We start from the raw sequence: 15,274 nt of genomic DNA on the forward strand, positions 1-15,274 counted from the left end.
TGTGCAGGAGGAAGCCAGGGGCCCGAGTCTGCCCCCACCTTCCGCGTCCTGGGGCGCTGTGACGAAAGATGCCGTGTGCACTCGTTCGGCTCCCGTTCTAGGTCTGAGAGCCTCCGACCCAGCTAAGGAGTCCTTTCCAGGAGGTGGCGTGCGTGTCTGTGTGTGAGAACGAGCAGAGGCCGAGGGACACGAGAAACACGGGAATACTGTCTCTGTAGCGGGAGCCTGGCTGTGACCCCCGGGTGCTCCCGCAGCCCTGCCCGAGCTCACAGGGACAGACGGATGGGCGGCGAGTGGCGGTCCTCCTGCAGCCCGGCTGGGACACACGTGCCTGCTCCTGCAGACCCGGGCAGCGGCTGAGCGGTGGCGGTTTGGCTCAGCGGCAGCGCACGCCTGGCTGGCAGCAGCACACCGCGCCTGTGCGCACACCCAGGGACACACGGACGGTCACGGAAGGCCCGTGCAGGCGGCCCCATGCGACAGAAACACGCAACAGCACAGCCCAGCTTCCACAAATGGCACCACCTCCCAGCCGTCAGAGCTTCCAGCTCCCCGGCCCCTCCTGTCCCCGAGGGGAGACAGGGGGGACTGAGCCTGGGGTCCCGGTGGGCATGGGCTCCCGTGGGCGGTGGGCGGAGCAAGGTGAGCAGACCCAGAGCCATCGAGGGCAGGCCGGTGCCGGGGGCAGCGAGACGAAGGCTCTTCGGGTGGTCTTCGGGGGGCTGGGCCCGCTCTGACGCTCTCCAGCTGCGGCCCCCGGGGGCCTCGAAGCCTCCTACACACGACTGGGACCCCATGTCGCATTTCCCACCAGGTGACTGGCTTTCTCTTTGGGAAACGTCTGTCCGCACGAGCGGGGGCCGTGGTGGTACACGGGCCGGCAGGAGCCCCGGTGTCGTCGGCATGGTGGCTGCGGGGAAGGAGGCGGGAAGGCGGGAGGAGCGAGGCGGCACCGGGAGGTCGCCGTCTGGACCCCCTGGGCTGAAGGAGGCAGTGGGGCGGAGCGAAGTCCCCGTGGTCGCTGCGGCAACACCTGCAGTGCCGGGGCTGGGGCCGGTGCGAGGACGGCGCGGGTCCTGGCGCTACAACCGCGTGGACGTGAGTCTCTTCATGCCTCTGCGCTGGGCCAGGCCGGATGACAGCACGGGCTCCAGCCGCGGGGCCTGAGGGGTCCTGTTGAGCGCAAAGTAGGTGGCGGCCATCGCGCCCTGCAAAACAGGGGGGGCCCGGTGACCGCACTGCCACCACCCCGCTGGGCGCCGGCGGCCACAGCCTCTCAGGCGTTGCTCTCCCCCACGTCCCGGGGTGGGGGTGAGGCCCCTGTGACCATGAGTGTGGTGGCCCAGGGCCTCACCCCTGTGCCTGCCTAACACCCCTGCCGGCCCTGAACTGTGCCCCGGGCGAGGTCAAGCACCCCTACTTCGGGCTGGGCGGCGTCTGTTCTGGGCCCGCTGGGTCCGTACACGCACTCGCCCCCGCCCCCCGCCAGGGTCTGGCCGCCGCCACCTGGCCGCGGCCGAGGAGCCGGACTGACCTGGGAAACGCTGGCCGGCCCGAGTCCTCAGGGCAGACTGCTGCTGACCTGGGAGCTCCAAGCCCCGCAGGCACGCAGGCCGGGGCCGCCCCCACTTCTCTGAGGAGGGCTCCGCCCCCCGCCCCCAACCCCCACCCCCCACCCCGCCCTGTGGGGCCGCTGCTCCGATGGAGGCCCCTGCAGAGTGGCACCCTGGTGTGCTCTGTGCCCCATTTCTGAGTGTGGGGGGACGGGGTCTCACAGACTGCTGAGAGGGGGGGCCCCAGCAAGCCCTGGCGGCGGAGCAGAGAGAAGGTGGCACCTCTCCACCGCTGTGCGGGGGAGGGAGGGGCGTGGCCCCAGAAGGCGGTCTAGTGCGCTCCTCCAGGGGGCGACCTGCACAGCCGGACCCGGAGGACTGCACCCACCCCTGCCCGTGACCCTGAGACCTGGCGGGCCTGCGGCCTCGGCCCTCCCCCAGGCACAGAGCCGAGGGCGGGCGGCCACCTAGCCAGGGGCCCGTGCTGCAGTGTCTGTCCCCCCGTCTGGCGCGCACAAGCGGGTGCCGTGTGCCGGACGGAGGGGACCGGGAGCCACCGCCTCGGCACGTTCGTTTGAGACCGCGGGGCTGCAGGGACTCAGAAACCACAGGCGCGGGACAGGAAGGCCAGGAGGCACAGGAAGACCAAGCTCGGGGCAGTCGGGCGGCAAGTCCCCCGCACGTGAGTGGAACGCGCAGCCACCCGTGGGCGGAGGTCCACGGGTTCCCGGGGGCGAGACGCCCCCGCTGAGGGCAGGGCTGAGCGTGGGGCGGGGACCCTCGCCACGCCTGGTCCAGGGGCTGCCGGCTGCGTGGGTCGAGTCTCACTGGACCCGGCCACACCTGTCCAGGGCCGGCTGCCCAGGGCGTCTCTGTGCCCCAGGGGCCGAGCTGAGTCCTCGAGACAAGGGCGTCCGGCTCAGAACGCCCCAGACATTTCCTCTCCGTGCCGTCGGGGGCGCTGGCCGGGCTCTGGCCCAGAACCGAGGAACTGGGGACGGGGAGCCGCACGGCCCCGAGACCCTCCCTGCACCTCCCCCGGTTCTGTGTCCCCCTTTGTCCGTGTCCCTCTCCCTGCCGCTCTGTCGTGTGCACACACACACGTGAAAGCTGTCAGCCGAGTTAGCAGGTGCTGTGCCCACTCAGAGAGCCATGTGGGCCCGCGTGAGAGTGATGGGTGAGGTGGGGGAGCCTGCCCGCGCACCGGGGGCCCCTCCCTGCACACTGCGATCCTCGGGCTCCTGGGGGGGCCTCACGGGGCCTCTCCTGGGCCCCCCGCCCCCACCGCTTGGCCCTCCTGACCCGCGTGAGCACCTTCACCAGGTGGACGTCCTGCCTGCTGCTGAGCTGGTTCTGGGACAGGTGCTCGCGGTTCACGACCCACGGGTGTTTCAGGACCTGCACCGCCGTCAGGCGCTGCTGCGGGTCCACGTGCAGCATCCTGGAGACCACGTCCTGCGGGGAGGGTCAGGGGTCAGGGCCGGAGAGGAGGCGGGCGGTCTGGGCTGTCCCCAGAGCCCTGAGCAGACAGACACCCCCCTCCCTCGGCCGCTCGCTGCGCTTCTGCGAGTCCGCGTTTTGGGGTCCAGTGCTGCTCTTCAGGCTCACCAGCACGTGGCCGGTGGCTCTGTTTTAACCCTGAGAGGCCTGTATTGTGTTGAAGACGTTACGTCTGAGGAGAACCCGCGTGTGGAGATGTCGAACGGTGCAGCGTGTGAGCTGCTGAAATACTGCTCCGTGGGGATGACGCCCCCCAGCGGGCGAAGCTGGGCTGACCCCACGGACAGCAAGCCAGTTCCCGACGACGTGCGCAGCGTCCGATCAGTCGCTCGTAGAGTGACAATAACGTCTCCTGAAACGGTCCATAACGCAGAGCCCCACGTTCCACATCCTTGCTGCATTACACACGCACACAAGCCACACAGGCACACACATGTGCAGAGGCACACATGCATAGGCACACACACAAGCACACACACACAGACATGCACACGCACAAGCACCACAAGGCACACACGTGCACAGGCACACACGCAATCAGAGCCGTGATTCGCGTTCGCACAGCACTCGGGCCCCTGTTCTCCTGAGTCGTCAGGATCGTCCTCAGGGGGTCGGGGAGGGTCGCCGTCACTGCCCCTGTTTTGTGGATGACGGCGGTGTCGGTGTTCACAGTGACTAACCACGTGCCCAGGGAGGCCCGTGACAAGCACCCAGGCTGGTCAGGGAGCCTGCGCTCCACCGTGCTCGGACGTGAGATGAAGGAGTCGGCGTGTGAGCGCACGGTGGAAAGTTGAATCTCCCCGCAGAAGCTCTGGTCAAAGGCCGCACCACAGAGGGGCTGCCAAACACCCTTCTCCTCCACCGAGAGAGCCAATACCTTTCAACACCCCATGACGTCCGTCTGGGTAACTCCCTGAAACAGACACGTCCTGGAAGTACTGTCTCGCTTCCCCTCGTGAGGACGTGGAGGCCGAGAGCCCCACGCTGACTGGCTCAAGCCCTCGTCGTGAGAAAGGCATTCTCGCACGTCTGAGCGTGGAGGGAGCCGCGGGCGGAGCCGTTTCTGGAGGCCCGGAGGGCAGGCTGCCTGGTGGGCGCAGCAGTGGGGAAGGCACCAGGGCCTGGGGGCGGGGGGGGCACAGGTGGGCATGGCGGTGATGGGGCAGGAAGAGATTGGCGAGGTCCTGGGGGCCGGGAAGCCCTCTGCCCTCGGCGAGGCGTCCTGTGCTTGACCTCACTCCCGTCCCAGCACCGCCTCCCCTCCCGGCCTCGATGCCGGCTTCAGAGCGCGCATCCCGGAGAAACCACCAGCACCCATGCCCTGAACCAGGAAGACTCCCGTGTGCACTTGAGACAGAGCAGATGGGAAGGGGCGCGGGGAGGGTCAGGGTCACTAAATGCCAGCTGCCATCACCTCCACCATCACCTCCGCCATCACCTCCGCCATCACCTCCGCCATCACCTCCTCCATCTCCCCCACCATCGCCTCCCCATCTCCCCCTGCCACTGTGTGAGGTCACATGGTGACAGTGACGGCAGAGCTAGAGTCAGAGCCCCAGACGGTCCCCTCTAACCGAGTGAGGGTTGATTTTGTGTGTCAGCTCGGTTAGGCGGTGGTACCAGGGTTTGGGCAAACACCAGTCCACAAGTTCCTGTATTTCTGGAGGCAACTCTTGGATGAGATTAACATGAAAGTTGGTGGAGTCTGAGCAAAGCAGATTGCCCTCCACAATGGGTGGGCCTCACCCAATCAGTGGAAGGTCTTCAGAGGAAAAAGACTGAGTTCCCCGAGGAACCAGGAACTCTGCCAGTGGGTGGCCTTTGTGCTAGAGCCGCGGCCTCGACTCTCCCCGCGCCTGCCACCTGCCGCCTACTGGGTGGACTCTCCCCGCGCCTGCAGCCTGAGCCTCCGGGGTGGGTTTTGGACTCACCATCCTCCACGATCACATGAGCCAATCTCTTAAAAATAAACGCCTCTCTGTGTCTCTGTCTGTGTATGTATATACACCTTACTGGTTCTGATACAACACCGTAGAAAATGTGGAAAGCGCTGTAAAATATTTACACATCTATATATTTTTCAGCCGAGCAGCTTTAAATAAAAAAAACCTATGGCAGTGCAGTGTCTATGTCATTCGCACGAACGGTGTCCTCCAGCTCTGTCTCGGACGGAGCGGCTGCTGCAGGGTCTACACACCCGAGGGGGCGCCCGGGCGGCGCGAGCTCACCTTGGCCGCGTCAGAGACGAAGTCCCAGTTCCCCCCGGAGAGGGCGTACTTCCCGCTGCTGATCCGCGCCAGGATCTCCTCGGGGGTGTCGTCCGGGCCGTTTGCAAAGGGGGTGAATCTACGTGAGGACAGAGTTTATGGAAGTGAGCTTCCACTTTAACCCTCAAATGGAGCCCACGACAGAATGCAGCCACTCTGCTGCTACAAACGGCTTTTCCTCCCCGTGATGCTCCAGAACCGGGATTGGTGGTGACGCACGACTTATTCTCAAAGCTGCGTCCATTTCCCTTACGTGGTCAAGGCTCGGGGTCAACAGGGCAAGTGACAAGGGCCCCGTGGGCCCCGGAGAAGCTTCTCCACACCGCGCCTGGCTTCCCTGGTGACCGCTTGTCCGAGTGGTGTGCCTGGTGATTCGGTTTCCATGGTGACGGCACAGTGTGATGGGTGAGGCCTGAGACGCGGAGTCGGGGAGGCCCCGGTCGGTCTGCTACCTACCACCCCCGGTTCTTTGACAAGCTGGTTTTCAAGCTTCAGTTGCAAAGTGGGTGGAAGCACATGCTCCCGGGGACCTTAGCACGCCACACGGCGCTGAGCAGGGGCGTGCACCGTGCTTGGCGCACGGAGAGGGCGTGCGGGCCGTTCACTCTGCCGCCCCGAGTGTGACCCAGCGCACAACACGGGTACACGCCTCCCTAGCGTGGAGTCCCGTGTGGTTCTCACAGCAAGGCCGTGATCCCGGTTTCGTGGACAGCCACAGGGCGGCGCAGCCGTGTGACATCAGGACCTCGCAGCTGCTCCCCTTTCTCCGTCGGCACCAATCACCAACCCGTTACGGAACACTCGTTAGGGCCACAGAACGCGCAGGCCGTTCCCGTCCGGTCTTGCGAGGGCCCGCGGTCCACGCTGCGACAGGAGACGGCGCTGGGCGACCCCCTCCCCCGAGTACTCGACAGACTGGGGTGACGTCGGGAACCAGGGGTTTGTCGAGTTCTCGACCCTCTCGGGGGGAGGAGCCTCAGCCCTCACGCGTGAGCCCCCCCATTCACAGGGAGGGGAGCCAGGCCAGTGGGGTCAGGGGTCAGCCCGGGGGCACAGCTTGCAGGAAGGCATGGCCGCTCCCTCTAACGCCAGGGCCTCCTCCCAGGAAACTGGCCCACGCATGCCTGAAGGCCACAGCGCCGTGAGCGGCTGGCTTCCTCAAGACACTGTTTGACCACGACCTTTTATGGGCGCTTCCTGGGTCAAGAGGATGACTTTAAGGAGCGAATGCCTCGACCTTTTCAGGGAGTGGCCCCATCCGGGCAGTGGTGAAGGGGTGGCCTCAAGGCCAGAGGCCCGGGTGCTCCGTCGGTGGGCTGAGGCCGGCAGCCCCCGTCCCTAGTTCTGGAGCTGCCCTCGAGAAAACACCTGCCACGTTCCCTGTCCTGTTCCCAGGGGTCCTGAAGGGGGCGTGGAAGTCTGCAGGTGTGCCCACACCCGAGCCCCGGGGACAGATGGTCCACCCTGAGGGGACAGCGTGGGCACAAAGGCCCCCCCCCACCGGGGAGGGCGTGCCTTACCCCGCCAGCATGGTGTACAGCAGGACGCCCAGACTCCAGATGTCACAGGCCGCGTCGTAGCCTTGCCGCTTCAGCACCTGCAGCGGAGGGCGGGGGGCAAGTGAGCGCTCGGCGAAGGAAACTCAAGTTCACGGCGTGTCGTTCTGATGGGACGATGGTCCCGGCAGGGTGGGGACGGGGCGGGCAGGACCCCCGAGAACCAGCCCCTGGGAGCCAAAGCTCCTGCTGGGTACCGGACAGACAGACTGAGAAGGAAGCTGTTCATTTTTGGTGTTTTTTTTTTTTTTAAATATAATTTAAGCACTTTTTAATAAAGATTTTATTTATTTATTTTTGGAGAGGGGAGGGAGGGAGATAGAGAGAGAGAAAGAGAGAAACATCAATGTGCGGTTGCTGGGGGCCATGGCCTGCAACCCAGGCATGTGCCCTGGCTGGGAATCGAACCTGCGACGCTTTGGTTCGCAGCCTGCACTCAATCCACTGAGCTACACCAGCCAGGGCTGGAAGCTGTTAGTTTTTAAGGCAGGAGAATTTTTTATTATGGAAAAACAGGCATAGTGTAAAACTGACTATCTTAACCATTTGAAAAAGTTTTATTGATTAGAGAGAGAGAAGAGCGGTAGGGAGAAGATGGGGGGAAGGGAGAGGGAAACATGGAATTGTTGTTCCACTGATTTTGCACTCGTTGGTTGACTCTGGTCTGTGCCCTGACCGGGATCGAACTCACAACCTCGGAGTATCAGGACGGCGCTCTAACCCACTGGGCCACCCGGCCAGGGTTAACCGCTTTAAGAGTGGCGTTAAGCACATTCGCACTGCTGTGCAGCCGTCACCGCCACCATCTCCGAGCTGCTTCACCTTCCCAGACTGACACTCTGTCCCCACTGGGCACTCTCGCGCCCTCCCCCTGCCCGGCCCCTGGCCCCGCCCCGTCTGTGTGAATCTGGACGCTCTGGGCCTCAGACAGCACTGGGGCGAAGCTCACTTCACCCCTTGTCTTCAAGGCGCACCCGAGCTGTAGCTCGGGGCAGGCCTGCCCTCCTTTTGGGGGCTGAGTAATAAATTAAACCACACTGTGTTCGTCCTGTGAGCCGTTAACGCGCAGGTGGGCGACTTCCGCCTCCTGGCCACCGTGAGTACTGCCGCTGTGACCACGGCGGACGGGATCAAATACAGTAAACAAAAGTCGTGTGTGAGCAAGGTCAGAGGCCGGTTCTTCTCAGACGCATTTCTGTTCTCTAAGGCGACTGCCGACCTGAAGCCCGGGCTCCGCCAGGCGCCGTCTCCCGCGGGCTCCGAGCCCTTCCTACCTCCGGGGCGACGAAGTTGGCCGTGTAGCAGGGCGTCATCAGCAGCCCGTTCTCGGCGCGCAGCTGCTTGGCGAAGCCGAAGTCGCAGATCCGGATGGATTCGGGGTTCCCAGACTCGTCCACGTACAGTATGTTGCTGGGCTTCAGGTCTCGGTGGACAACCTGGTGGGAAGGCAGCAGGGGTGCCTTTCCTGGCCTGGGGGTGCAGCACGGAGGGAGGGGCAGGAGGGAGCCGGCGGGCCAGGAAGGTGGGGGAAGGTGGGGTTTCTGTGGGAACCGTGTGTGTCTCCAGGGCACACCCCGCAGCAGAAGCAGGTCAGCCTGGAGGCTCTACTTAGAGCCCCCCCCCAACCCCGCACACCCACGCTCAGATCCAGTCAGAGGGGCTGGGCGGACCCCTCTGATGGCGAGCGAACATTTGAACAGAAAAGTACGTAGGCAGCTACGCGGCTGCGGGAGTGGCTGGGGGTGGGTGGACAGAAGGGACTGGGGCGCTCGGGCAGCACGGGCGGGACCATCTGAAACAGTAAGCATGCGCCTCGGGCCCGTGGGGCCGCAGGGCAGGCGTCGGTGCACCTGTGAGGGACGCGGGGCCAAGAGGCAGCGCACAGAAGCCCGGGAGCTGGGCCTGCGCCCTGAGCTGCGGGACCGGCCGCCGCATCTCAAAGCAACCTGACTACGTAGGGCACAGGGCGGCGTCTCCATGGTGACCACCCAGCAGGACCCACCGCGGGTCCTGGCAGAGTCCCCTCCTGCTCACAGGGGACTGACCACACGCACACGGCTGGTCAGAGAAGGACGCCCACCTCTGCAGATGTGCCCGGAACCTGGAGAGTGGGGGCAGGCGAGGAGGGGGGGCCAGGCCCCCGGGGGAGGCCGCATCTGGGGCTGAGAGTGCAGGGTGGGGGGCAGTGTCTGGGGGAACAGCTGCCACTTGCTTGTGTGCAGCTGGGGGCGAACGTTCAAGCCATCCTCGCCCTGGTGACGATGTAAAGCTGGGCCACCGGAGGTTGGGACTTTGAGGGGGCGGGGGGGCGGGAGGTGGAGCTGAGAGCAGCGCCTGGACCGTGGTGGGGGCCATGAGAGCCTCAGCGTTACCCCCACTTACATGAAATGATTTTATTTACTTACTCATAGAGAGAGGGGAGGGGAAAGAGAGCACAAGAAACATCGAGGTGTGGTTGCCTCTCGAACGCCGGCCAACCGGGGACCGAACCCACACCCCAGGCCTGTGCCCTGACAGGGAATCAACCTGTGACCTTTCCCTTTGCAAGACAATGCCCCGCCCACGGAGCCACACCGATCAGGTGTGCTGTGGTCACTTTTATCGACAGTGTCACTTTGCGTTGGTTAAAAAAATTCGAGTTTAAATAGGGCGAGTGAGGGAAATTCTAACATTTCCCTTTATCGAGCCCACGTTGTTGCTGTAAGTGATCCAGGTACATTTACCTTCCTCCCTCGGCCCCCTGCGCCCAGCGTGCGCCCGGGACGTCAGACACAGACGGACTAGGGGGCCGGAGGAAGCCGCAGACGCCCTAGGTCCGCGCCCCGCCCACCGCGCCGCGCCCCGCGGGCTCACCCCCTGCGAGTGCAGGTAGTCCATGGTCTTGCTGATGGTGCACAGCACGTCGCTGGCCTCCCGCTCCGAGAAGCACCTCTGCCGCAGGATGCGGTCCAGCAGCTCCCCGCCGCGCATCAGCTCCGTCACCAGGTACACGAACTTCCCGTCGTCGTAGACCTGGGGGCCGGGAGGAGGCGCGCATGCACTGTCGGTGCTGCACAGTCACCCACGCCGCCGCCCTCTGGCCCCCGGGGGGCAGAGAGAGGAGCGGCTGCAGAGGGCGCCGTCCCAGGAAGTGAAAGACTTGTACGCAGTAGGCACGTGCGAGTGGCCAGTCCGGTCCCACCAGACATGGCTTAGACGAAACCAGCGTCCACACCCGCAGCTGGGCAGGGATTTGGACAGCGAGGCCGGCAGCTCAGGGCTGCCCGACTGAGGTTCCTGCTGAAAGGAGCCCCAGCCCTGCCCGCGGCCCGAGGCCTGCGGCCGACACCTAGGGACTGAAACTGGGCGTTTGCACAGCCCCTAGGGCAGCCCGGTGAAGACTCTTAGCACACCTGGCACCCAGGGGCGCTTGCACCCCCGCAGGTTCTGACCCTGCAGGTGGAGGGTGTGGGTCTAGCCCTGCATTCCTGACACGCCCAGGGGCCCTCTCGGCCTCGGGCAAGACTCGGAGCAGCCAGACCCCAGGGTCCAGACAGGGCGGGGGGCAGAGCCAGAGCTAACTACAGCATGGGGGGTGGAGCTTGTCTTTCAGCAAAGGGATAGAAAAGGAGGCTTTCGTCGCACTAGCTGTAACGCTCCGGCTGTCCCTGCGTCACACTGTGCGTGCGACAGGCACAGCCAGGTCCCGCTGCATGGGCCCCCGGCACTGAGGAGAACCTGGTGGAAATGGAGTAAAACTCCAAAATAGGATTCTACTTGAGCTTCCAGACCAATGAGTTTTCAAAACACGCCACTAAAGCCATTAGTGTGGGCTGGAGAGGAGGGAACTCTGCCATGGACCCCAACACCCCAGCCCGGGGACCTTCACGGATTGCTGGGGGCACCCCCTGCCTCGAATGTGGCTAGTTCCTGCCCGCTCTGCCCCGGGGGAGGGGCCGCTAACCACCCACCGGGAAGGGAAAGGGGGCTGAACCCCCACCTGGCCTGCCACACCCTCCCGTCTGTCACATTAGCAACGACAGTGGGAAGTGCACATCTGGGCTGGAATTCACGCCAGCGATCTTCCCCCCTTTCTGGTCATGTGACCTGGGGGCTGGGGTGGGGGGGTGTAAGTGCTGGGCAGGCCAGGCAGAGCCGGAAGGGCGAGCGGCAGACGCCGGCCTGGGCGCGAGCTGGGTGCCACGCCCCGTCACCGAGCCCCACGGAAAGCCAGCGTGCCGGCGCGGCCCCGGGGAGGCCACTCACGTCCTTGAGGGTGATGACGTTGGGGTGCTGGCCGTATCGCAGCAGGATCTCGATCTCTTCCGAGGGGTCTCTCTTGCTCTTGTCGATGATCTGAAACACAGGGGGCCGGAGGGCGTAAGACCCTCGGAGGACTGCGGCCTGGGTCCCGTCTGCCCCTCCCCCCGCCAGCCCCCCCCACCCCCGGAGGTAACTCACAGCCGCCTAGAAATCCACCGCAACCCCCCCGCCCCAGCTGGCACAGAGCAACAGTTACAGAAGGACACCACCCCTGTTGAGGTGTTCCAGGGCTGGCTGCAGAGGGTGGGCTGCGGGAGCCCCCCAGCACGACAGGCTGTGGGTGGGGGGCCGTGTGCTCGTTCACTGCGTCCAGAACGAGCCTCCAGCTGCTGTGTCTCTGCCGCACACCAGCTGCACAGCGCAGTCGAGTGCGGGGTTCTCGCCCAGAGCCGCGGGGCGGGCGCCTGCGGGGTCCCTCTGTGGCTGGGACCCGCACACTCCGGTGCTTCTCTCCATGCCTCCGCCTCCCCCGCCAGCGCGGCGCCCCGTCAGAGGGCAGGCACAGCCCCCACGCCCCCTGCGGGCGGACGGCTCTGCCGGAGACCACCCGCCTTGGAGCAGGGAGCCCGCTGCGGGCGTGCTGGGGGTGGGGGGACCGGCCCCTTCGTGTGAGAGCTGCTCTCAGAATGGGAGGGTGGTCAGGCTGTTCCCCTTGTCAGCCACCCCCCACCCCTGACTTAGAAGCATTCGCAGTTTGGGGGCCTGAGATCTCTCCACCCAGAGCGTGGGGGGGCCTGCTTCCTCCGCTGGGTCAGGGACTCCTAGTGACTCTCCGCATAAAGCTCCGTCTCTCTCTCTAGGTGGGCACAGCGCTGGGCAGCCCCTGCCCCGCGGTGGGGGCTCTGCCCACCGCCTGTCCTCCCCGCCCGGCGCCGATGCGAGGAACCCCACGGGGACAGCTCTTCTCTCCCACCAGGCTCACAGCCCACCGCCGAGCTCCAGGGGCGTCGGCGCCCAGGACCGTGGGCACGACGACGCCCGTGACGGACAGGAGACACACCACCGGTCTCCTCCTGCTGCAGCCATTTCCTCCCACTGAGGTCCCAGCTGGGACCCGGGGACCCAGTCAGTTACTGACGCCAGCCAGCAGGTGGCGCATCGCCCTCACGGACGCGGTCTCCTCGGGCTCGCCCAGTGGGGGAGGGGCTCCTGACCGTCCGCGCACCTGCGGCTGCGGGGAGGGGGGCCTCGGTCGGCCTCTGCCGCGGCTCCCTGCCGGGCCACCCAGCCTCCGTGGGCTGGGATCTTCTCTTTGAAACTTGAGGTTAAAAAGACAGGGTCTGGGACAAACACCCCCTTTTATCACAAAATCATGAGCGTGTCATTCTGTAACGTAACAACGTCACACTCAAGCACACGGTAGGACATTTTAGGTGAAATGTTCCCATTAAAACGATAAATTATCACACCTGTATTATTACCCTACCAACCATACTCAAGCAGGCCTTACTTCTGTTGGACCCTATCGGTGGATTTAAAAAAAATTACATTTTTTTAATAATAAAATTTCATGATGAAAGAAATATTTTCGTAGCATAACCTGTTGCGTCACCCTCTGAGTGGATAAACAAGAAAGAGGAAGCTTTTTCTGCACGGGCCGGGGGCAGGGCGGGCGGCAGTTAGACCGAGGGGGCTGCTGCGGGGGGGCGCCCATGGGCACCGGGTCCCACCTCCCTCCTGCCCTCCCACCTCGCCCTGGCAAAACTGACCGCAAGCCAGAGGGCAAGGCAGGGAGGGCACCATGATGGGGTCCCCCCCCGCTCACAGGGAGGGGAAGTGGCTCTGCAGGGCCCTGACAGCTGTCCTGGACAGGACGTCCCCGGGAACTCCAGCCCCACCCCCTGGCCGCTCCCTGCCCCCTGGTCTGCTGGCCTGTGCTGACGCGGTCGGACACACGGACGCACGTGCTGTTCAGGCTGTGTTTAGACCCCGAGCTCTGCCAGCGGTGCTGCCGCTCTTCTACACAAATCTCCTGCATGGTTTCGCTTCGCTGTGTGTTCGGCAGGGAGGGAGAGCTGTCGGTGGCGGGTGAGGAGGGAGCCCCCGCAGAGATGCCCTGCGGGGGGGGAGGGGAGGGGAGGGGAGGGGAGGGCAGGCGCGGTCGCCTGTGTGGGGGTGATGCCGTGGGCCCGTCGTCCAGACAGGCCGGGAAGAACCGTGCTCTGTGGGGTGGGTTCCTCGGGGTCGTCAGTGCTCCCCCTGCTTCGAGTGCAAGCCCGGGCAGACTGAGCCCCCCCGTGTCGAGAGCCGCTCCCCGTGTCGAGAGCCGTGCCGTTCGGAAGCCCCTCTGCCGTGGCAAGGCCGAGGGAGGAGCTCTCCCTGAGCAAGTTCTGCACAAGCCCCCCCCGTCCCCCTGTGCCCCAACAGTAACAATGACGGCCACCGGGAAGGAGTCGCAGGGCCTGTCCCTCCGTCATCTCGTCTGGCAGTGGCCACAGGGAGCAGGGCACTGCCCGGCGCTGAGCCCCGCCCCACGCGGAAACAGCCTTTCCTCCGGGACAGCCCTAAGAACAAGCATCGTGGGCCCGAGGTCCTGGGGGATGCGCAGCCTCGACACCCACGGGCGAGCCCGGCCTGGCCAGGGGACAGCCGACACCAGCGGCCGTCCTGGGAGGTGACTCACAGGCCCCCCGTCACACACTCGGACTCCTGGTGGCTGACAAGGGGGACAGGCGGGGACCAGACTTCACCACCCTCACACGCCTGTTCCTCTTCCCTCCGCCCTCGAGTTCCTCCTCTTCCTCCGCGCCCTCCCCCCTCCGGCTGCGCTCAGTCCCGGGCACAGCACAGCGGGGGTGGGGCTTTGCAGGGGACCCCACCGAGACCTGGGTGAGCTCCCTGCCTGGAGAAACGCCCCCCCCCCAAGCAGGGACCGGCATTTCCCCTGGCCCGCCCAAGGGAGCCGTCTCTCGTGGGAAACGAGGCTGCTGGGGCGAGCTCTCGCTTGCAGGGAGCCACAGACGCCCCCCCCCTGCACAACTGACTTTAACAAACGACACACGGAAACAACGCCCAGGTTTCCTGCCAGGAAAGGTGAACATTTCCACACCGACCAGCTCTCCTTCTGAAAATGAGCCCCCTCCGTGTGGAGCAGCTGTCTTAATCCCCCTGCTCCTTCGGGTGACACATTGCACGCTCCTGGTGGAAACCAGCACAGGAACGCTAACGTCGTCGCGGACGGTCTGCGGTGGGCGCGAGTCGGGGCCGCGAGTCGGGAGAGACCCCCGGGCCTCTGTGGAGCGCCGGGGCGCTGGTGCATGTCTGGTGCAGAACAGGGGCCGCCGCGAGGGGCTGCGGGAAGGAGTGAGGACCACCCCGGCCGCCGAAGGGACTGGGGCCCAGACCGGAAGGGCTCTGTTGGCAGTGATGGCCAGAGGGGGGAGGCGCGGAGGGGCTGGGACTGCCAGGGGCGGCTCCCAACTGAGGTTTCTCTGTAAGCAACTCGCTCTCTGGCCCCCACGAGCACTGGGGCGGGGGTGGGGACATGGGCAGGGCCGAGCTGAGATGCACGCCAGCGGTAGCAGGTGCCCGGGGCAAAGTGCTGCAGCCGGGGAGGACATGCGACAGGTCAGGAGCCACAAGGGGGCAGCACCCCCCCCCCCCAGAGAGCAGGGACCCTTGGAGCTGAGGTGCAGGTGCCAGTCTCGGGGACGGCTCTGGGCACAGGGAGGGCGAGCCCGGGAGCCCCAGACAGGAGCTTCCTGTATCCGTGAGAGCCGCCGCGTCCCGGACCTGCTCTGAGGCGACGCATGTCCTTCGTGGAGGAAGAGCTGCCCCGTCCCTCCCCGGAGGCCCTGCCCCGGGCCCAGGGCCACAGGGTCATGGCGAGGGCCGCCTGGCCCCGCACGGAGCCCAGGGAGCCCCGGGGAGCCCTGGGCTCTGGGTCCAGGATCGTCCTGAGGGACCCACCCTGCTCTCCCTCACACCCCACCCCCTGGGAGGCCCCTGGGCTCGGCACCGCCAACTTGGGGCTGAACAAGTCCACAGGGGAGGAGTGGGAGGGGCTGTCCCGGGCAGGACCGTGAGCAGAGTCCTGGGAGGTGCCAGGAGCGCCGCCGCCGCAGCTGTGAGTGACCAGGATGTCTCTGGACGTGGC

General features: G+C 65.4%; 1 protein-coding gene across 2 annotated transcripts in view; it reads right to left on the reverse strand.

Annotated features, from left to right (window-relative positions):
- Positions 1-444: 444 nt before the first annotated feature.
- The window catches only part of RPS6KA2 (ribosomal protein S6 kinase A2), a 94,357-nt gene continuing 79,527 nt past the window's right edge, over positions 445-15,274 (reverse strand). For both annotated transcript variants that reach the window (XM_045842828.1, XM_045842829.1), the window contains exons 15-21: positions 11,122-11,211; positions 9,730-9,888; positions 8,151-8,312; positions 6,841-6,917; positions 5,282-5,399; positions 2,868-3,008; positions 445-1,208 (exon numbers count right to left, since the gene is read on the reverse strand). In XM_045842828.1, the coding sequence (XP_045698784.1) occupies positions 1,083-1,208; positions 2,868-3,008; positions 5,282-5,399; positions 6,841-6,917; positions 8,151-8,312; positions 9,730-9,888; positions 11,122-11,211 (873 nt within the window). In that variant the 3' untranslated portion in view covers positions 445-1,082. The remainder of the gene's footprint in view (positions 1,209-2,867; positions 3,009-5,281; positions 5,400-6,840; positions 6,918-8,150; positions 8,313-9,729; positions 9,889-11,121; positions 11,212-15,274) is intronic.

The sequence above is a fragment of the Phyllostomus hastatus genome, unplaced genomic scaffold, assembly GCF_019186645.2.
Source record: "Phyllostomus hastatus isolate PE091 unplaced genomic scaffold, TTU_PhHast_1.1 phas_contig_40, whole genome shotgun sequence".
Classification (NCBI taxonomy): Eukaryota; Metazoa; Chordata; class Mammalia; order Chiroptera; family Phyllostomidae; genus Phyllostomus; species Phyllostomus hastatus.